This window comes from Eumetopias jubatus, unplaced genomic scaffold (genome assembly GCF_037043125.1).
Source record: "Eumetopias jubatus isolate StellerSeaLion01/CBP00866 unplaced genomic scaffold, mEumJub1_p1.0 scaffold_7, whole genome shotgun sequence".
NCBI lineage: Eukaryota > Metazoa > Chordata > Mammalia > Carnivora > Otariidae > Eumetopias > Eumetopias jubatus.
Window position 1 is genome coordinate 139,831,167 of NW_028274813.1, and position 23,763 is coordinate 139,854,929.

A 23,763-nucleotide genomic window follows, 5' to 3' on the forward strand; every position below is an offset into this window, starting at 1 on the left:
ATGATCTGAGCTGAAGACAGACGCTTAACCGACTGACCCACCCCAGGCGCCCCTACATGAGACAGATTAACAGGAGAAAACAAAGTTTTATTACATGCACACGGAGGCCCAATAATGATATTGAGACCTACCGAAATGACCAAGGCGGATAGTTTTTAAGGTTTCTTAGAAAAAGAGACACTAAATCTGTGAGGAATTGACAGGACAAAAGCCGTTAACTTTGGGAGCTTTAATTAGTAAAGGATTCTGAAGGGAATTTGGACTGTGCTGGGAAATTAGTAAAAAGTAACAAGGGTTGTTTCTACAGCCTTCTTGGCTCTAAATTTCCTATCTCTGGTGATAAGGATGTCTCTTTAGCTCCTGGTACAGGGAGGGTACCTTTCATGGGAGAAATTTATTTCCTGCTTTTGGGGGGACAGAGGAGGGTCTGAAGGTCCTTCTCGCACAGGCCCTTTTAAGTAAATTTTTTAAAAAAATAATCAGTATGATGGGCATTAAGGAGGGCACACGTTGTGATGAGCACTGGGTATTATACACAACTAATGAATCATTGAACACTACATCAAAAACTAATGATGTACTGTATGTTGGGTAATTGAATGTAAATTAATAAAATAAAATAATCAGTATGACAAAGTGGAACATTTTGGGTAGCCTGACCTTGGCCCCTACAGTAGTTGTCTCCATTTGGAATAAATGGTAGTTCCATGTCTTCATTTGCTCAGATCAGGGATGAGGCTTAACTCTTGTCTTTCACACCCACTTCTGACCTGGCAGTTCGACCTTCAAAAGAGATCCAGGCTCTAACCACTGCATGTCAACACCATTGCTTGCACCCTGGTCTAAACCAGCATCATGTCTCACCTATGTTATTTTGGAGACTCCTATCCCAACTTTGTGTTTCAGCCCTTATCTCCCCTAGTGATATCTGTTCTCAATATACCAGTCAGTATGATCCCAAAAAGAGAAGATGAACATTCAGCCACAAGCCTCATTGGCCCTGGTCCTTCCAGGGGCTCCTGTCTCACTCAGTGGTGAGCTGAAGTCCTTGAGGTGGTCTCTGACTCTTTCTGCCTGGCCCTTGCATCTGCCACATCCCCTCCAGCCCTCTTCTTCTTGCTGTGGTCCCTGCCCTGCTTGATGCCCTCACACATCACCCAAGCACACACCCACCTCAGGGCCTTTGCACTTGCTCCCCCTGCCTAGAAGGCTCTTTCCCCAAGAACCACTTGCTTTTCTCCCTTGCTTCTTACTAGTCTCTTCCTGAAGATCCCTTTTTAGTGAGGTGTTCTCTGAGTCCCTGGGTACTGTCTCAAACCCTCCCCTACTACCCCAGCCCATGCCATTCTCCTTACCTGGTGTCTTTGTTTGGGCTGCTATAATGAACTACCATAAACTGGGTGGATTATCCACAGCAGATATTTATTTCTCACAGTTCTGAAGGCTGGAAGTCCAAGATCATGGTGTTGCCATGGTTGGGTTCTATTCAGGGCACTCTTTTGAGTTGCCTTTGTGTTGTGTTCTCACATGGTGGAGAGAGATTGAGCTAGCCATTGGCCTCTTTGTATAAGGGCACTAATCTCATTTGGGAGATCTCCTTCCACATGATCTAACCACCTGGTAAAGGCCCTCCTCTGCCGTCCCTCACATTGGAATTAGGTTTCAACATAGCAATTTGAGGGAACACAAACATGTATCCATAAGTCCACTTCATTTTGTTTCTGAAGTGCTTGTCCTATTCTTTGTTTATTTGTTCTCTGGCTCTGAGTCTCCCTCCAGCAACTGGAATGTGTACACCAGGAGGGCAGGACTCCAGTTGCATTTATTCACTACTCTACCCCCAGTAGGCACTGAATACCTTTTGTGGAATGAATGAATGAAACGGAAAACTCAACCTAGGAAGGGCTAAGATATCATGATACAAGATAGAGCCAACTACAAATAACATCTGAACACTGTAGTGTAAGGTTGAAGCTCTGGGAATTCTGGGAGATAATGCAGATGTTTACTTTTTAACATAAAACCAGACATTCCCCATGTCCTCTCTGGTACAGAGCTGCTGTTGACATTTTTCTTATAGAGAGAAACACCTAATATGCTCACTGCATGTTAGGTCACAGACAGGTCTGTCTTCCTGATGCCTACATTCCTTATCCCACAGTAAGCAAATGATCTTCAGTGGCATATATGACTTGGCAAACGTTTTTCTTCAAAGGATGTTGTTTTCCAGGAAAATAGTAACTGGATTATCACTTATTGCATTGAGTTCAGGGGCTCCATAAATAAACATGCTTGCTTTGGAGGATGTCACTGGAGACTTCTAAATTTCTCTCAAGCACAGCTTATTTCTAATTAATTCTTGCACTTGCAGAAGTGTCTACAACTTCATTTGTTCTAAAATTCACATTGTTATCTCACTTACCTATTCAATGAATCTTTTTGAGCACCTCCTCTGTGGAAGGCATTGAACTGGGTCATGTGAGGGGGACCCAGAAGTGGATGAGGCTCACTTTCTTCTCTTAAGCCATTTATAATCAGGCTGTACAATTTACATTCTAACAAAAAGGTTAAAATATTGTGACCAAATGACTCCCTAGAGATATGGCAGGAGGCAGGCTGGTGGTGTGGACAGTGGAGTTCACAGGTAGGAAAAATCTCTGCTTTACAGAAATGGAAGGGAGTGAAGGAAAGGCACAGACTCTTCTAAATGTGAAGATCAGGAAGCAGAAGACCAGGGCAGAAATATGGACAGGAGGGGACAGAAAATCAAGGAAATTGCCTTCAGCAAATTTTCTTTCCCAGAGCTTCCTGTTGCTGAATTGCTGTTCTGAAAATCTGAATCTACATAATCTTTTACCAGGGGTATTTAAACTCTGAGGTCAATATTCCGCAAATGAGAGATTTTCTATACAGTTTGAATAGAAGGGAAGAGAAGTAAAATAAATAAATTAATTAGGTTTTCTTTTGACTTACAGGTTGTTATTGCGTTTTCCTTTCTTTCACTTGCCCTTGATTTGGTAGCACTTTCCAGTTATTTAGATAACCTGAAGGAAGCGAAAATTGCTGTTCTGTTTACCTCTTCTTATTCCTAGGAGGAAGCAGTTGGGGTATATTCTCTATAGATTAGTTTTATCATTTGGGAGGCCTGTCAGATGTAATCTGATTTAATCTATGAGAAGAAATGGAAGAACCATTTCAGTTTCTGAGGAGACAGTTGAGCCATCCAAAGACTTGCCTGTGCTTTTCAAAAGAATCTGGCCTCTCTTATTTTGGAATTTTGACCATTCTTCTGGCTCTACGTTTCCCATCCTTCTTATGTTCTCTATTTTCTACTTCCTAATTCTAATTATGGAATGAATAGTATTCACATTGTAGAATGTTAGGTTGTAAACCATGTTTATTTCTAAAATGTTTGCTTTTTTAATTTCTGCATTTTCTAGCACTTCATCTCTGATACATAGAAATGCCGCACGTTACGTTCATACACAAGCCAGCCAGTGGCTTGCTTAGGGCCCTCATAACAACCCATAGTTAATGATGATTTCAATCATTATGTCATACTGAGAGAAAAAAAGCGTCAGGGGCAGGAGGAAGGAGGAGGCCCACTTTCTTCATCTGAGATCAAAATAGTTGACTAGAAGAATTTTCAAAACACATATGTATGGAGTTTTCTGACACCAAGTACATGCTCTTTCACACCAACACCCAGTTCTCTGATTCTCTGGACACAAACTGGGTGTCCAGCCTTTCAGTTCTATTCTGATCCTCTCTACCTGGAGGTAGCATCAGATCCTACAAGTTAAGGACTCAGTCCCACAAGACTACATGCAAATCGGGTGCCACCTGCCAAGGGGTTGTCCAGGCTACCCACACTTCTGTCTAGCTGAGTTCAAATTCAGAACAGCTCATGGAGCTCAAGAAAACACATTTACTGATTTATTATAAAGAATACTGGTCAGGAACAAGTGAAAGGAAGAGAGGCATAAGGCAAGGTGTGGGGGAGGCACAGAGCTTTTCTGCCTTCTGTGTCCTGGAACCTGTTCACCAATCCGGAAGCTCTCTGAACCTTGTTGTTCAAGTTTTTATAACCCAGTCTCCATTCTCTCTCCTCTGCCTGGATATTAAGGTTGGGTGGGGCTGAAAGTTCCCACCCACTAGTCAAAGCTTGGTCTTTCTGATGACCAACTGCATGCTGGCAACCTGAGGTGATCTAGGGGTCCCACCTTAAGTCACCTCACCTCATTAGAATAACTTCTGGTGGGCTCAGAAGGAACTCTATGTGAATAACAAGAAACACTCCTATCGTCAGGGAATTCCCAAGGTTTTAGAAACCCTGTGCCAAGAACCTGGGACATAGACCAAATATGTTTTGTATTATACCATATGTATTTTTTTTTTTTTAAAGAAAATGTTCTCTTTCTACTCTCTCACTCTCCTGCTATAAATATTTCCATGCACGTGCATGCATACATGCTTAAAATGTTTCCTCTGGACTCAAGGCAGGTGTTAATGAGGCCAGTTCTCAGACGCATGGAAGAATTGGGTTTCCCGTGGTGTGTTTCAGATCCAGGACCCCATCCTTCCTTGCATTTCCCTGTAACAACCCTACATAATTATATCTTGAAGATTTAATGAGAGGGGATCCCAAACAAATAGGAAGAGAAGGAAAAGCAGAGACTCTTCCAGATGATCTGGGAGTACTGATCTGAGGCTAACTCCAGGTAGAGAGGATCAGAATAGAACTGAATGGCTGGACACCCAATTTCTGCCCAGAGAATCAGAGAACTGGTTGTTGGTGTGAAAGACAGCATGTACTTGGTGTGGGAAAACTCCATACATATGTGTTTTGAAACGTCTTCTAGGCAACTGTTTTGATCTCAGATGAAGAAAGTGGGCCTCGTTTCTAGGTTGACACTTATTATCAGGTACCTGATGTGCCAGGCTCTGTAGGAAGATTTTGTGCAGGACCTCTGCCTTCCAGGGATCTACTCTCTGAGTGGGGAGTGAGTGCTTCTAGAGGATAGAAAACCTCTTTCTGGAACATGATTGTTTACAAGCCCTTTTACATATTCATTCTTCAGAAATGTTCATGGAAACCTGTGGTGTTCCAACCTGTGCCCAGTTGATGGTGCTTCTGTACCTTTGGCTAAAGCCTGGTTATTACAGCTCTCCTGTCCTGCAGTATCTTGTGAGATGGAGGAATCCCTCTTTTTCTTTCTCTTTTTCTTTTCTTTCTTTTTTTTTTTTTTAAGCCATCATTTGTCCCATGCCTACCAGGGCCATGTGACTGACTTGCTGCTGTACACATTTCATCCTTACAGCACCGCCCTGCCCTGTGAGGAAGCCAAAGCTCAGAGAGGGGGGTTTACTGTGTGAAAAAACAAAATGCAACTGAGTAAGCTTGAAGGTCTAATTGGCTTTATTAAATGATTGATTCGTGAGTCGGGCAACATCCCATCCAGCAAGTAGAGAGGAACTCCCAGGAGTTGTACAAAATGGAAAGTTTTTATAGGATGGAGGGCAGGGCAAGAAAGTTATAAGCAAGAGAAAAGAAAGGATTGTTTCAGGCAAGGTCACCTTCCCTTAGGGGGAAGGGCAGGGGGTCTTATCAGGCAGATCACCTCACGTGCTGGAGAGGGCCATGTGACAGTTGACCTCATTGATGCTGATCAGAAGAGTCCTGACTGACCCGTTAAAGCTTACAATTCTGGGGGTGATTGAAACTGCAGGTAAGTATTAAGCCCAAATTTGGTGACTTGGCCTAAGTAATTTGGGACCTGTGTTTTTTTAACAACATGCTTGAGCTCACACACCTGGCTCTGCCACAGCCTTGGTGAAAATCCGGGTCTGCCTGATTTCCACCTCTCCCTGCAGCCTGCCTTTTCTGTCCTGTGGGTTGGGGAGACCCAGCTTGACTTTCAAGTGAGCAGATGTGAGGCATCTTCTGGGATGATGAACAGCCCACTTCCTTGTGGTAGGAAGTTTGTCAGTGCAGAGAGATGGGGTTGGAAGAGTCAGCCATGGTAGAGCCTACTGGTCAGTCTTCTTGAAGTCAAATAATGCAGTCCTGAGTCCTGACCCAGTGACTGACTGAAAGGATGTTGCTTCTCTGTGCCCCGGTCTCCTCTTGTAAATATGAGTAGTTGTCATGCTGGCGTTCCTGGATCTTGGCAAGCGAGGTGTACACACGACACGGAGCAAACAAAATGGTCAGGATACATGCCCATGGGACACATGCAGCTAAGATCATGAGTCAGGTAGGGGGAGATTGCTGGGGAGGCATCCTGCAGCTCACACGTGGTGCCATCAGGAGAGGCTGAGGTTTGACCAACCCAGCACTTCCACTCCCTGCCTCCCCCACCCCTGCTCTGCCCATCATTTCTGCAGGCAGGGGAGATGGGCATTTGCCTACCATGCTCACCTTCATTCTGGGAGCCCTATGACCCTGATTAGCATGGTGGTAATAATGACAGTGACAGGCTCTGTGATAGTCACCAACCCGGAGAAGCATCCCAGGGTAAGATGAGATCCTAGTAAGGAAATCACAGGTGTTGGGTATGGAAGGGCTCATCACCAGGGCAAAGGAGGAAAAAGAACGGAGCTCTGGACCAATGGTGCAGAGACAGAGCAGGCTGGAGCAAACACAGTTTGGTTGATGCCCAGGCATTCCCCAAAACCAGCTTCAACAGACTGGCCCTCTGGGAACTGTCCTTCCCCTCTCCTTTTTCCCCCTCCCCTCCTCTCCACCAACCACCCACATCAATTAGAAATATCAGTGGGGTGGCTTTCTCTCCAGCACATTATACATCGACAAATCTTCATTCTCAGAGGCTCATGGCTTTAAAGTGACATTACTCACCTGGCTAATCCCTCTTGTCTGACTTCAGATGGTCCCAGAATGGGACAGCCTTTCTGGATAACTTGCCTGTCCTCTCTAGAGGATGGTGGGATCTCTGGGACATGCTCTGGGATCCACTGCCACTTGCCTGCAATTCCCAAATCTCAACAGCTTTGAAAATTAAAGGGCTTTTGTCCTCCTTGATGTTGTTTTGGTAACTTTGCATCAGGCTCACGGAGTTTAAAAATCAAACTGAAATAGATATGCAGGGGAGGAATTTATTTTTCTGACTTAGTATCAGTATGCATGTTTTGCTGCAGAAATAGCGATATGTTTGATTATGGGGAGTTGCCTTGGTCCCAGCTGGAAGTGTTGCATCACGTACCTTTCTAAGTCTGAGAGGGTCTGAGCTCCAGAGTACAGGTGGCCTCAGGGACACTGGATACAGGATGGGGCCTTTACTGGGGTCTGCCCTGATTATGGCACATATATAGGAGCTGCTAAGCCCAAATGGGCCAGCTCTGCAACCCTGGCTTGGTGGTGCTGTTTGTATAGCAGCTGCCAGGGAGATCCTACCTGACCAGTCTTTATAGAGCTGGTGGACCCCAGGTAGGGCTGGGGTGTGTGGTCCTGGGACAAGGGACCCCAGGCATGGGCCTTCCTCTGGCAGAAGTCACTCAAAAACCAACTTGAGGCCTGGCCCCGAGGAGATGCGTCTGTTCTGGTGTGTTTATGACTATGTCCTGAGTCTTCATCTGCACCATTGTTGTGATTCAGTGTTTGACCACCAAGGCTGAGTGTTAGCATTTTGGGGTTGTGGCATCAGAAGCGCTATTCCTGCATGAAAATATGAATTCCAGTCCAAAAACACACCCCTCCTTCGAAGGTTCTGAGAGGTTCCCCAGCAGCTGCACAGAATTGTTTCATGGAAATAAATACTCCCCTTTTTTTTTTCCAGCTTAGTTTGTATTCCAGTTGAAATAAATGAATTTATTTTTCCCAAGTGTTGTTTCAGTGGAGAACTTTGAAAGCAAAACAGTCACTCATTTGGCTAGAAAAACCCCATCTGCTGTGGGAGGGGAAGGCTTGGGGGCATGCAGTGGACCGGAATTAACTTTAATGCTACAGTCTGAATGTGGTCATGGTGACAGCAGGATCTTAAATGTGATTTTTTATGCTATTCACGGTCATTTTGGAAGAGATTATTTAATCCCCAGCTTCCTTATATTTTGCAGATAATAATTCAGTTATGTAAATAAGTATCTGGATCTCGTTTTGGCTTTGAATGTATCTAATGATCTTGTAGAAGAAGTATTAGTAGGCAGGGAAGCAAAGTGCTGTTAATGTCATTGTCTCAGTCCTGGACAGATCACTATTTACAATGGAATGTGTCAGAATATCCGGGCGTGAAGACTGTTCGTTTCCCAGATGGCGTGATTTGGAAGCCAGACATTCTTCTCTATAACAGGTAAGCACATTGGACAAAAAGGAAAAATGATTTTATTCTTGCCTACACATAACAACCAAGCATATTTGCGTATTTTATAGAAATGCCAGACACATTATCTGTAATTTGTGATCCTTGCTGCCCATGATGCTTCATAATGGCCAGGCCTTTGAGAAGCCTTTTGTCCCCCTCTTCCATGTTCTCTGCCTTGGCATGCAGGCTTGCATTACTTAGCACTCTCCCTACGATGACCATGTCCATGGGGCTGTGCATTATAGGTACACATATACGTTTGTGCATATTGGCACTGAGGCATTTTTGCATGTGGAAGTACCTTTGCACCTGAAGGGCAGCAGTTATGGTCACAGCATAAGTTGCTGGCCCATGGCATGCATGACTGAAATCCACTGTTTGGACCCAGCTCCTCATTTGATGCATTCCCCAATATGCATTGGGAGAGCCCTGCTGCCAGTAGCTGAAGTGCATGAGGACTGTCACCTCTAGCTGAGCTTGGAAGCTTGTGACACAGGTTGAGTACGTGACAGAAGGCATATAACAGTCATATTCTAATAGTCCTGCTTCTGAGGTCAGGAAATGAGGGATACATCAGTAATCCAGGACAGTCTGACTTGTAGACCAGATGCCCAAAAGGCAAGTATTCAGGCAGGGTAAATTTCTAGAAGCACTAAAATTTTTGGCTAAACTACATAATCAAAATTGGGATCCAGAGCACCTCTTCCCTGGGTCTGGAGTATGATAACGAGCTTAATATAAAAGAAAGTTATTTCCTGGTGGTGACTGCTGCCTTTGGTCTTACATAGAAGAGAAGGAAGCCCCATGCCTTCCTGACTTAGGAAACAGTGTGACCATTGGCCACTGCCCGTGGTTTTCACAGAGTGATTCTGGGACCAGCTGGCGTGTTTGTCCTGTACTGACTGCGTCTAGGAGGCTGGGTGATTCTTTATCTTGTATCAGCTATTAATTTAATTTGCTAGCAGTTACATTTCATTTGAATCATTGGGCCTGTTTCTAGAAGAATATTATTCCCTCCTGATTTGCTGCCGCTCTTCAGCTTCTGACACCTGAGTTTTGCAACGTGTCTAAAATCAGAGTAAGTGGTCCCCTACTGAGTAGGTGAAGCCCATGAAATCCCATGGCTCATCCTGGGGTCATCAGTGTCCCAGCGCTGCCATAATAAAATACCACAGACTGAATACTGAAACAACAAAAATTTGTTTTCTCACAGAAACGTATTTTCTTTTGGAGGCTGGAAGTTCAAGATTAAGGTGTCAGCAGGTTTGGTTTCTTCTGAGGCTCCTCTCCTGTAACTTGTCGATGTCCACCTTCTCCCTGTGTCTTCACATGGTCCTCTCTTTGTGCCTGTCTGTGCTCTCTAATCTCTTCTTGTGAGGACAGCTGTCATATTGGATTAGGGCCCACTCTAATGACCTCATTTTAACTTAGCTACCTCCTTAAAGACTCTTTCCAAATACAGTCACGTACTGAGGTACTTCAGCATGTGAACTCGGACTTCAGCGTGTGAATTTTGGGGGGAACACAATTCAGCCCCTAACAGGGCCATTGCAGTTGACTACTTAAGGACAACGAGTCAGGATTGGAGAAGTCGGGGTTATGAATCTTAGCTGTAATATTTACTGTGTTTATAACTGGGCAGTTAAGTCTTAGACTCCTCCTTTGCAGAACAGGGGAGATGCCAGCTTCACAGAGTTTGGAAGGGATCACTCTATGGATGTACCTCGCATGCTTAGTGTGGTACTTGGCAAAGACCAAATAGCAGTTGTGCTCTTACAGGCATGGTAATGAGGATTTCTGCTCCGAGTAAGATGGTAGGACAATTCAGAAGGAAATGTCAGTAAGGGTTTTGCATTGTGCCTAATTTAGTTCTTTTTCATTTGAAGTCAAGAATAAATATTATAATGTGGTAGAATCCTAATAAGGCTCTAGAGATGGTTCTTGTGTCTTACATGCAGGACCTCGAACTCTAATAAATAAAATGTTTGATGATTCTAATGTTCTGGCTTATGAAGAGTTACCAAGAGTCCTATATACACTGAATTTCAAGGAGCAAAGGTACAGTCTCCACCTGCTGTCACCAGGGAGCAGGCCCTCAGAAATAATGCTACCTCCCACATGTGTGACCCAACTGACGGTCCCAGAACCCCTCTCATGTTTCCCCTTGAGCTCTAAATAACTATCTTTTTCTTCCCTCTTTCCCCCATCTCCCTGTTGGCCACGTCTGCTAGCTTCTATCACCAGCCTCCTCTTCTGCCTCAGTTTTTCTGAGAAACGGGATGTCGAACCTCCTTTCTGAAGTAACTGTTAAGTGTATGGCTTGCATGTCCACGCGAACATGGCGTAGCATAAGCAGGTTACAGAATGTATTTTAAGGCATCATAGACACAGTGTCATTTATCTTTTGCTGCTTGACAGACTACCCTGAACTTAGTGTCTTAAAAAAAAATGTATGCATATCACTTCTCACCAGGCTGTGGACCGACTGGATCCAGGTGGCTGCCTGTCTGTGCATGTGAACTTTTGGCAGAAAGCAGGGGGCTGGGGCTCAGACAAGCTGGAATGTGGAGGGTCTCAACCCCACGGCTGGTGGTGGTGGCAGCTGCTGGTGGGAGCTCAGCTGAGGCTGTCACCTCTGCCACCTCAGCTCCCTCTAAAAGCCTTTCCACTTGGCACAGGCATCCCCCAGGGTGGTGGCAGGGGGTGCTCAGAGAAGAAGGAAATGAGGGCCACCAGGCTCTGTAGGGACTGATCCTAAGAACCCCAGAACGGCCCCTTCACTACACTCTGTTGGGCAGAATAGGCAGGGGCTCAGCCTGGATCATGGGAGCAGAAGTCAACCTCACCTCTCCAGGGCACACAGGGAGGGAGGGAAAGGGAGACAAAGGAATGCTCTGTGGAAGGGGAGTGGTGAAGTGGGAAGGCCAGATTAGAGTGTGGTGGGGGGAGGGGATGCAGGACCAAAACAGACATTTGTAATGAAGGAGCATTCAGTTAAGTGCACCCTGGAGGGACCTGTAGGAGGGAGAGAGAGCACAAGGAGGCAAGCAGAGAGAGTTTCCAAAGGAAAAGTGATCCCCTTATCCCCTGACTCCATTCACTGGCTTACCTCTGCTATATGGACACAACTTACAAGGCCTGGCCAGCAGGTGGGAGTGGCTGGGCCCAGCTCCTGCAGCTACCTCGTACACCTGCTGCTGCCCAGCTAGAAGTTTGTCTTTCAGTCCCTTGGTGTGTCTGGACTCTTTTCCACTACAGGACATCTTCATGAGCTCCCCTCTGGACACGGAATATTCACCCGTCCGTCATCCTGTGGGCTTCAGCTTGACGCCCTCTCCCACTGAGTCCCTGGTGTGTCTCTCTGTCATGCTCTGTCACAGAAAGGGGTCCCTGTCCCCCAGGGCACATGGGGTCTGCCATCTCCCTGGGGGTCTAGAGAGTGCCAGGCAGGATGGAAGGAGGAAGGGAAGATGCAGGAATAAGAGCAGGTGAGAAGAGGATGGATCCATGTGACATGGGTGCTGCTAAGAACAGCAAGAGAAGAAAGGAAAGAAATCATATTGGCAAGCTGGAAAATATGAACCTGTGACAGGGCCAAAAATTTGACACAGGAAGTAGCAAAAACAGGCTTGAATTTAATAGGATCCCGACCTTCTGATACTCTGTTATCGGGGATTTTGAGAAATGTTGAGCGTAATACTTTCTGCCAGCTTCCAGGCACTCCAAATGGTATGTTCTCTCAGTGGGCTTGCGTAATGGTTCATTAACATGTTGTATTTGCAGGGGGGAGCTTTTCCTTAAGGACGGGGGCATGCCATCATTCTTGGTAAGCCACGGGTTTGAAAGGGGCATTGATTCAGGTTAGGGGAAGCATCACAAACATGTCCATCATATTTCTTGGTCTATTCTGGTTTGATAGTGGAGTCCAAGTGTGAGCCACTAATGGTTTTGGGGATATGATGCATTTTCTGTGCTTTGACGAGGCTGGGTCACTGCAAAACAGCCATCTCTGCATCATTTCTGGGATGGGCTGCTTTATTTCCCTGATGGATGGTGAACAAGTTACAGTGTGGCCAGCCAGTTGGCTGGGTGGCACGGAGGAGAGGCACGGCACTGATAAAAGCATCCCTGCCAGATGCTGATCCCAGTAGTTTCTTAGTTGCTTTTTTCCGCTTTACTTTAAGTCTGCAGTTCAAGGATTTTTCTGAATACAGTCTTGCTCAAAGCGAGTAGCAGTTGTGGATAGCTTTCCATGATTTTCCCATTCGGATAGAATGAAAGGCGTCACTTATCAGCAGTCGGCTTGCAGAAGAAAGCCTGAAACGCAGTGACAGCTTTGCCTTCCCTGCAACCACAGGCAACTGCCCCAGCGTCTCTGGGCTTCTCCACTCTTGAGCTGCTCAGTCAGTCATAATAGTGGAATCTTTGTTGATGAATGTATTTGAAGATGTTTTTGTTAGCTCTGTATTTTTAGGACAGCGTGACGTGTCGGCCATCTCTTTCTTACCTCCTGTGCAAAACTGCATTTGCATGTCTGCAGACTCATGTCTGGCTCTGAGACTACTGCCCTCTGGCTATAACCCTCCTCACATATTCACATATTCCCATGACCCTGTACCTGATAGCAGAGCCTGGGTAAAGGGTGATGTGCGCAGGACATGCCTGGGTGCAGTGTGATCCAGCCGATGAGGGCCAGTAATTGTGTGCTGATCAGTGAGTTACCAGTGAAATAGAATTTCCTTTCCAAGTGTCTTTGGTTTTTGAAATGACAAGTATTTCAGCACATGGTTTATTTGGGAGAGGAAGCAAGACAGGGAAGGGAGGAAAGCCAACATAGGATGCATCAAAAAGCAAGCTATTGCTCTGGGCAGTGGGGCCCATTCCCGCTGGAGACCTCTGGGGTGTTTATCGCCAACTGCTTTCTATCTGTCATAGGTTGACAACTGCTTCCAGGAATGTCAGCTCCCTGACACCACCGCTGCTTGCCTTCCCCATGCACGGACCGAGTGTGCGCTGGTGGCCAGAGCCTCAAGCCAGGCTGCTGATGCCTGGAATAGGCAGCTATCAGGGCCTTGGGCCTGGGGAGGATGGCTGTCAGCATCGTCAGCTACAGCACAGAAGAGTTGCACACTCAAGTTTCAGTTGTTGTCACCTTGGCCTGATTGAAGTTCCAATCCAGTTCCTCCTCCTGATGGGGAAGGCAGCAGTGATGCAAGTAGAAAGGAGAGCATGATAAGGGCTAGGTGGGTTTCTCAGCCAAAGCAGAGAGGAGACAGGCAGGTAGCAAAGGTAACAGAGAAGAGCTGGGATCAACATCCTTGAGTAGCCATAGCCCCACTGTGGGCTTCATGTGTTATGGTTTCACATCAGTCCACATATGGAATGGGATCTTAGGGAACGAAACTCTTATTCAGTGTTATCACTGTTAATGCCTCTTGGAGAGGGTTAATGGGTTGGTGCTCAAGGGGCCATAATGCAGTCATGGCTGGTGTGGGGGTGGGCCTGGGGGCAGGAGGCCATCACTGAAAGGACATCAGTAGCAGCTCTTGGATACAGCAGGAATCTCCAGTTGAGCAAAGGTAATTTTGCAGCTTTGGACCTCCCAGGGAAGGAGGTTTTAGGATGTGCTGTTACAGCATTATCTGCATTATCAAACATTCAGACCTAATCTGGAGGGAGGCTGTTTCTCACAAGGTATGATAGGAAGAGGTTGGAGCAGTCATCTGTTTTCAAGAAGTGAGCGGAACTGGCCAATCTTTGTGTGCATCTCTAAAGCTATCCTCTGAACTGTCTGCCCAAACCTCCCCTTTCTTACCCCGGTGCCTTTGATATTTGTTTTTAATTTGTTCATTCACTGAACCAATATTTAGTGAAGGCTTATATGCTGTTATCACAAACTGTCCTAGGATCTGAGGACACAGCAGCAATCAAGCCAGACAGAAATCCCTGCTCTCTAGAGAAAGGGAGAGAGAGAAGAGGGGAGCACACACACCAGATTATAGGGGAACCAAGAAAAAGAAAGCAGGGAGAGCACATAGGGAGTGGTAGAGCCATGGGTGGGGCATGAGGCCAACAGAAGGTCCAGAAGGAGGGGAAACATGTCTTATGGCATCAGGGAGGTGAACATTCTTGATGGAAAGAACAAGGCCTATCAGGAAATGTTGTGAAAAGCCTTGAAATGTGAGAACAAAACAGACAAGGGAAAGATGACCAGAGGGCCTACGGCATGCTCTGTGTGGTCACATGCACCTTCCAGGTTAGCAGAAACTATCTCAAACTCTGTCATGATCTTTGAACTACTTTTCAACTCTGTATGTTCTAGGAAACCGATAGTAATGCAAATGACTTCAGTGCATAGAGAAGCAAATGGATTTTGTCTGATGGACTGATTCCTCTGTTAACTGATCTGATCCATACTCCTGATTGCCTTTGTTTGTGTCTGCTTTTTGGATGCTCCTTGGAATTGGTCTTTGACACCTTGCTTCTTTCCCTTTCTCTTGTTAATTAATGACATAAGTAAAAACTTTGACACATGTTCATATTTTTATGTATATACATTATATACATAATGCTTTTATCTTTGAGAAAATTTATCTTTTTTGATCACCCCGAGACAGGAACATGTCATCTGGGTCTGTCCAGGAACACGAGGTGGTTGTGTGGCTGGAGTGCATGGGTGGAGAAGGTCAGAGACACGGCAGGATGTGGCCCAAGTGTTGGAGGTCTTGCTTTTTATCATGAGTGAGATGGGAGAGGCTCTCATCCATAGAATTTCATCTCTTTCTTGCTCTGAATAATTGTCAAAATACTTATTCATATTCTCCTTCTGCTATCAACTGATTCCCATCCAATGGTTGTTTTGTCCAGAAGTTACCTGGTCTCTGCTTGTATACTGCTCCCAGCCAATGGCAGTGGATGGATTTTGCCTCTGTTATTTCTTCTAGCTTCTTGGTCATGTTGGGGAGGGGGGGAGGGCACATGAACACATGTCGTCCTTCAGCCACTGTCAGCCCAGATACTTGTCTGCCTCAAGCTGACTCAGAGGCCAGCCTGTCTGCACTGGACATCATAGACTGTCCCTACTCGACCTTTAGCACCTCTGCCTGGTTCCACTCTCTGGGCAAAGGGCTGGATGACTCCAAAGTCAGTCTTCAGCATCCACATTTCTCAGGATAGGAAACTGGTGCTCAGGGAGGTTCAGCCACTTGCCAAAGCCCCCCAGCAGGGTGTGCCCAACTCGAATCTGATGTACCTCAGGCTGGCCTGCCTCTGGTCATACTTTCAGAGCTCCTTTATTTTTCTACAAAGCAAAGTAATTTCTCCCTCCCTCCCGATGAGTTGACTCTACTTTTAGACCTTCTCTGGGACTCTCTTTTGTCTTTTATTCTGAAAAGGTGAGTCTGTCTTTTCCCAGTTTCAGAGCATCTGACATCCCACTTTTCTTTCACCAAATCCCTTGCCAGCCAGAGTGGGATGACAAAATACAAACCACTGCACAAGAGTTTGAGCAGAATTTCAAACAGAGGGCCAGGTGCTACAGGGAGCAGTTTTCTAGGGAGGGCTTTGCATCCAGATGGCCCAGGCAAACAGTCTTTCTGCCTGTGGCGCAGGGCCAGTCCACTGAGCACCCGCCCCCTCGCTGTACCCTGAAGGCCTGCGAGACTGATTGAGTCCAAGAGCATGGCTTTTGGAGATGAGCTTATTGATCTTAGTGACATCGGACACAGAGCCAACATGATTGTAAGGGTCTGTGTAATAAATATGTGAGACAGGAATTCGATGGGAAGTTCAATCATCATCATGAGCTGCCTGAAGGAGGGCGGGGCAAGTAGCACAGTGGCAGGGGACAAGGTCAGCCCTTTCCTGCCCTCCTCAGACTGCTGTGGGTGTCCCTGCAAATTTCCACTGCTCCCCCACTCCTCGCCCAGGGCTGTGCTCAAGGCTGCCTGCATGGAGGCACACATAGGGGTTTGTGATTCACAGGAAGAGATGCATGAGAGAGAAACTGGTCCTCCCCAGCAAGCCCTCACAACCTCATCTACGGAGTGTGGGGCCCTAGGTGAATGTGCCCCATGGGGTGTATGAAAACCTGGAGGACCCGGGACTTTACTTGTGGGCCAGTGCCCAGGTCTGAGGCGAATGATGCTGTCAGTTCAGCTTAGGAGAATTTTCTGAGGACCTACTATGTGTGAGATGCTGTGCTTCTAAAAGGACACACATTCAATGCCCTGAAGGCACTTGTAATCAGTAAAAAAATCACTTTACCCTGGGTGGTCTCATCTATTTGATTTCATGAAATTACTGTCCCCAGTTCAGCTGTTTCTGAGATTAAACGGCCTGTTCACACAGAACCATAGCCTTGACTCCAAACCCTTTCGATTTTCCCATGGCAAATCAGGTTCTCCTTCCTCCCCACTGGTCAGTGATCTCTGTCAGGGAGGCCATGTTCGGTACACATGTTTTATCCCCAAAAGTTAGTGTGGCAAATAGCACTGGAGATGGTCAAATTACCGTGGGCACGTGCACTACTGGGTCCAGTATGGGATAGCTGGAAGCCACAACTTGGGTAATAGCACTAGGGACTCACACTGTCTGGATTTCACTCTTCCCAACACCAAATGCATACATACATACATATATACATGCATGAATTCTGGTTGTTTGGAGTGGGTGTGTTGGGGATGGGTTATAAAATATACATGGATGTAGTCTGAGAAACAAATTAATCTAGTGACTGTCATTATCTTTTCTCCTTCACTTTCCATACCAATCTGTCATGAAGGATTATTCAATTTAAATTACTCAAGTTGTCTTTTGGCATGATTTATGGTCTTTTATTTAAAATAAAATTTGCATTCTTAGTAAATCAGATGTATTTTGTTATATTTTTTATGTATCCTCTAAGAATCTGGGATTCCATACCAGAAGATTACACCTGCATTCTATTAGAGTTTCCTTTAATACTTTAAAAAGTTTGTACTAAACTGCTAAAGTAAACCAAAGAGCTGATTTTTTTATTTTGTGGGGTTTTTTTTTCCTGAAATTTTCCTGTATAGTATGAGGTAAGAGTCTAACTTTATTTCACTCTAAAGAATAGGAAATGATTAACATGATTTAGTGAGCGTTCCATCTTTTCCCCAGTGAATTGAAATGGGATGGTTGTATTTGTCTCTTCATGTACCAATAGCATACTGAATACTAAGTACGGTAAACAAAAAGAGACTTATATCTTGAATATCAGGCTGAAATTTAAAAACATTGAGGATAAAAGGAAAACCTCTCAAAGCTCTCAAAATGAAAGATCTTTATTACAAGAAACAAACTTGCCAAAGTTAATAGAGCATTACTTTCTAGTATTAGAGGTAAATTCTTTTCAAAATAAAATATTTTGATGAACTGAACTACCCAGGCAAAAACTAATGTAGCTTAGAATTTGTGAAGACTTTGGGTGTTGAGTTTGAGAAGTTCTTTATAGATCTTGGATACCAGCCCTTTATCTGTAGTGTCATTTGCAAATATCGTCTCCCATTTTGTGGGTTGCCTCTTTGTTTTGTTGACTGTTTCCTTTGCTGTGCAGAAGCTTTTTATCTTGATGAAGTCCCAAAAGTTCATTTTTGCTTTTGATTCACTAGCTTTTGGAGATGTATCTTGAAAGAAGTTGCTATGGCCAATGTCAAAGAGGTTACTGCCTGTGTTCTCCTCTGGGATTTTGATGGATTCCTGTCTCACATTGAGGTCTTTCATCCATTTTGAGTTTATCTTTGTGTATGGTATTAGAGAATGGTCGAGTTTCATTCTTCTGTATATAGCTGTCCAATTTTCCCAGCACCATTTATTGAAGAGACTGTTTTTTTTTTCCATTGCATGTTTTTTCCTGCTTTGTCAAAGATTATTTGACCATAGAGTTGAGAGTCCATATCTGGGTTCTCTATTCTGTTCCATTGGTCTATATGTCTGTTTTGGTGCCAGTACCATGCTGTCTTGGTGATCAGAGCTTTGTAATATAGCTTGAAATCGGGCAACGTGATGCCCCCAGCCTTCTTTTTCTTTTTCAACATTTCTTTGGTGATTCGGGGTCTTTTCTGATTCCATACAAATTTTAGGATTGTTTGTTCCAGCACTTTGAAAAATGTCATTGGAATTTTGATCAGGATGGCATTGAAGGTATAGATTGCTCTGGGTAGCATAGACATTTTAACAATGTTTATTCTTCTGATCCATGAGCATGGAATATTTTTCCATCTTTTTGTGTCTTCTTCAATTTCTTTCATGAGTGTTCTGTAGTTCCTAGAGTATAGATCCTTTACCTCTTTGGTTAGGTTTATTCTGAGTCAAAAAATGGGCAGAAGATATGAAAAGACACTTCTCTGAAGAAGACATACAAATGGCTAACAGACACATGAAAAAATGTTCATCATCATTAGCCATCAGGGAAATTCAAATCAAAACCACAGTGAGATACTACCGTACACCAGTTAGAATGGCAAAAATGGACAGGGAAAGAAACAATAAATGTTGGAGAGGTTGTGGAGAAAGGGGAACCCTCTTACACTGTTGGTGGGAATGTAAGTTGGTATAGCCACTTTGGAAAACAGTGTGGAGGTGCCTCAAAAAATTAAATATAGAGCTACCCTATGACGCAGCAATTGCACTCCTGGGTATTTACCCCAAAGACACAGATGTAGTGAAAAGAAGGGCCATATGCACCCCAATGTTCATAGCAGCAATGTCCACAATAGCCAAACTGTGGAAAGAGCCGAGATGCCCTTCAACAGATGAATGGATAAAGAAGATGTGGTCCATATATACACTGGAATATTACTCAGCCATCAGAAAGGATGAATACCCAACTTTCACATCAACATGGATGGGACTGGAGGAGATTATGCTAAGTGAAAAAAGTCAAGCAGAGAAAGTCAATTATCATATGGTTTCACTTATTTGTGGAACATAAGGAATAGCAGGGAGGACATTAGGAGAAGGAAGGGAAAAATGAGGTGGGGGGAATCGGAGGGAGAGACGAACCATGAGAGACTATGGACTCTGAGAAACAAACAGGGTTTTAGAGGGGAGGGGGTGGGGGGATGGGTTAGCCTGGTGATGGGTATTAAGTAGGGCACGTACTGCATGGAGCACTGGGTGTTATACGAAAACAATGGATCGTGGATCACCACATCAAAAACTAATGATGTGTTGTATGGTGACTAACGTAACATAATAAAATTAAAAAAAAATTGTGAAGACTTGAGTGATTTACTCAAGGATGTACTCAACAAGATGAGATGAAACCAAAAAAGAGGCAAGCATGGAATACAGTCAGCAGTCGTTACCAAAGAAAACCCTAGAAGTCACGGCTAAGTTTAAATATTTGATAATATTTTTAAATAAAATAATAACTAAAAGGTTTGAGTCAGTAGGAGATTGAGACATAGAGGAGTGATGTGGAAGTTTCCTGTTCTCTGGTTCATGTATGGTAGAGATAGATACCCCAGTTAAATGTACAGAATGAACAAAAAGTACAAGTAAATTAATGTGTTGCATATTTTAGTTGATATTAGAGGGACAGACAGGGTATAATAACTTCCAAATCACTAGACACAAAACAAAGAAATCAGCCAGTACACCAAATGCAGGAATAGAAAAATAAGAAACAATAAAAGAAAATATGGTAAAATGACAATTAATAGAAAAGCAGAAATAACTTAAAATAGTCACTAATCACAAAAATGCAAATAGGTTTAAATCCCATAACAATTCCTAAAATAAAATAGACTCTCTGATTGGGTTAGAAAAACAAACAAAACCCCAACTGTAGGCTATATACAGAGGATGGATTTTAATCAAAATGATGCCACAGAATGAAAATAAAGGAATTGAAAAAGTTATGTCTGGAAAGTGCCAGAAAAAGACATCTGAATTAGCAGTGTTGTTATTCAACAAATAAAAATAAAAAATAAAACCAAAAGGCATGAAAAGGAACAAAATGAATCTTTTTATATTGATTAAAGGCAAAGTTACTCAGTAAACAAAATGTTTATGAACAATTATGTGGCAAACAGTGTAGCTTCAAGATATTTGCAACTAATGCTGATGAAATACATACGAGAAATAGACAAAACCAGAATCTCAAGAAAAAATATATGGTTAATAGGATAAAATAAAATAGTTGATAAGACTGAACCAAGAAATAGAGAGATTCATACTCAACAAAAATACTTTTAAACACTTGAAATACTTGCCAAAAATTATTTTTGAACCATAAATAATATCTAGTATATTCTAAAAAGTAGATCTCATATAGCTCATATTCTCTGATCAAATGCTGTAAAAGATGAATAACAACAAAGGGATTATGATAGGGTATTATATGTGCGTATGTATCTATAATCTGCACTTAATTTTTTTTATTTTATTATGTTAATCACCATACATTACATCATTAGTTTTTGATGTAGTGTTCCATTATTTGCTTATAACACCCAGTGCTCCTACAATCCGTACCCTCTTTAATACCCATCACCAGGCTAACCCATCCCCCCACCCCCCTCCCTCTAGAACCCTCAGTTTGTTTCTCAGAGCCCATAGTCTCTCATGGTTCATCTCCCCCTTCAATTTACCCCCTTCATTCTTCCCTTCCTACTATCCTCTTAATTATTTTAAAGACACTCTCAAATTAATCTTTGTTTATAGAACCTTTCAATAAATACCTTTTAAGGAATGAATGACAATGAGAGCGAACATAACAAGACCAAGGAGATATTGTCAAAGCACAAGCTAGAAAACAAGGAAGTTTGAAATTTGATTAGTAAGTCTGTACCTCAGAAAGGTAGAAAATGCATATCAAAACAAACCTGAAGAAAGCAGAAGGAAGGAATTAGTGAAGATATAAACAGAAATGATTTTTAAAAGATACAAAACAAACACACATTTAGACAAAAGAAAATAAAAACTAAAATCTAGTTCTTTGAGAACATAAAAAAGCCCTAAATGAATAAATGAAAGAATATATATATTTTGAATTGAAGAAATTATATATATATGTATGTATATTGAATACCTGGTTGAAATGAGTGATTTTCTAGGGGAATACAAACTACTAAATGTGCCTAAAGAGTAGAAAATCAGGATAGATTTAAAAATACATTTAAAAAATGGAAAAAGTAGGCAAAGATTTACATTTTGAAAGATACATTTTTACATTTGAATTTTACATCTTCAAGAATAGATAAATCTACATTATATAAATTATTCTAGAACATGCATAAAAGATGGAAAATGTATAACACTGATATAAATTAACATGGTAAAGACATCTCAATAGAAGAGAACTATCAACAAATCTTGCATATTCTAAATGAAATACTGGCAGATAAAATCCAGCAGTGCATTAGGTGAAAAAGACCAAATAAATTTTATTCCAGGTATGCAAAGTTAGATTAACTTAGTAGGCTTGCTAATGGAATTCACTCCATATCCATGTTGAACAAGGAAACAAAGACAAAAATCTCAACTGGCAGAAAACTTTTTAAATTCAGCTGCAATCCTTGATCAAAACACATTATAAACTAAGACTAGAAGAAAACTTTCATAATCGGATAAATATTATCCACAAGAAAACTCCTGCAAACATGAAGCTAACTGTTGAAAAGTTAGACGGATTCACAGTGAAGTCCGAGATAAAGCAAAGATACCAGATATTCCTGCTGTCAGCAGTCTGCTGGAAGGCCCTAGCCAGAACAAATTAAAAATAAGAGATCTAAACATTACAGAGGAAGACATAACACTGTCATTGCTCCTAGTTGATTCTTTACCTAAAAATAGAATTAGCTGACAAACTTTGAGCTCATAAGAGAGTAGAGCAAGGAAGACAAGATAACAGCTGAGTTACACATCAGTGAATAGCAACATGGAATAAAGGATCTTGGATAACCCTGAGATACCAAGGAATAAATCTGGTACAAATGCACCATACCATTGTGAGGAAAACTATAAAAATTCACCAAAGAACCTCAGAGAGAGTGAAACAGCCAGAAGTGGCATGTGTGTTCTTCCCAACCCTCTTCCCCATGTGGCCACCCAGATGTTGGAGGCAGGATGCAGCAGGAGAACTAGGGAAGGTTCCTGTGTCTGGCTCTAGAACCACATCTGCAGTCCATCTGCACCAGGTCAAAGGGTCCACAAGGAGACAGTAGATTAGCTTTGAAAATTCTCAGGCTGCTCAGTGGTTCCTTCGGTGGCCCTCTGAATCCCTGTGGCCCATAAGGGTCTTCTACATCCTGCTGCCCATTTTGACTCTTCTGTTGTGATTTTCCAGCTTCTTCTCTGCTTTAAGAAGCTCCTTGAGTACTTGTTGACAATGGAGACTTCATTTCTACCTCCCCCAGGGTCTGGTACAGAAGGTGTGAAGTACAGCTCAGGACTCTGCCACATATGGTCCCCAGACCAAACTTTGAAAGACTCTGCCTTCCGAGCACTAATATCCTCTTGCATTCCTTTAATTAGATGGAAGCTAGCAGGAATTTGGTGGCTGGAAGTGCTGAATTTCAGCCCATATACTAACCTCAGTTATATTCTTGCCTCCCTCTTGCTGTCCAGAGAAAGACCAAATGAATGGTGAATTATGCTCATGCCATTGGAGGACACAACAAAAGAACTAATGAGAACTTGATTCTAACCATCTGAATGTTTCTCTCTGGTACTTACCTAGTGAGTGCTTCTCATTTTTCCCAGGGGTTCATTAATGTTAGACAACTTTAGTGAATCATTACAGGATTTCTTACACATTTTGTAATCAACAGATGTGTTATGATTATAACCTAGTCCTCTGATGTTCTTGGTAAGCAGAACATAATATGGGTTCCATTTGATGATCTTCCAGATGGTGCCTCCAAAAGACTTGCTGAAGGCCAGTGGCAGTAGCATCTGGGTTTGAAGGTTATAGTACCTTCTGACCTTCCAGTAAATGTTGTCACTTTTTATCTTGTTGATAAGATGAACATATTATGAAAGCTAACTTCAGATTGAGGGCAATGTAAAGAAAGACCTCTTCATATTTCAAGACTACCATCAATGGCCACAACAAAGTCAAAATGTTTAATTTCTGTCCCTCCTTCCCTAAACAGCTAAATTTCATTTTATATGTCTTCCTTCAGTCCATCTGCTTAATATGCTTTTATGTGATTATAATGACTGTATTTTTCAGTCATCATAAACATTTTCCATGTTTCCATGGACTTTTCCTAATCATCATTTTAATGGTGACATAATAACCCATTGAGAAAATGTATTTTAATTGACCATTGTTGGATATTTGGTAAGTTTCTAATTTTTTAAAAAAATAATTCTAACTTCATTTTTAAATAATTATAGATTCACAAGAAATTTTTCAGAAAGTGTACACTGAGGTCTATCTTCCTATCCCGAATAGCACTCAGTGGTATGGATG

General features: G+C 43.0%; 1 protein-coding gene across 3 annotated transcripts in view; it reads left to right on the plus strand.

Moving 5' to 3' along the window:
• Positions 1 to 23,763, plus strand: part of CHRNA7 (cholinergic receptor nicotinic alpha 7 subunit) — a 111,801-nt gene that overhangs the window by 54,585 nt on the left and 33,453 nt on the right. For all 3 annotated transcript variants that reach the window (XM_028122844.2, XM_088025213.1, XM_088025214.1), the window contains exon 4: positions 8,197 to 8,306. In XM_028122844.2, coding sequence (XP_027978645.2) covers positions 8,197 to 8,306 — 110 coding nt within the window. The remainder of the gene's footprint in view (positions 1 to 8,196; positions 8,307 to 23,763) is intronic.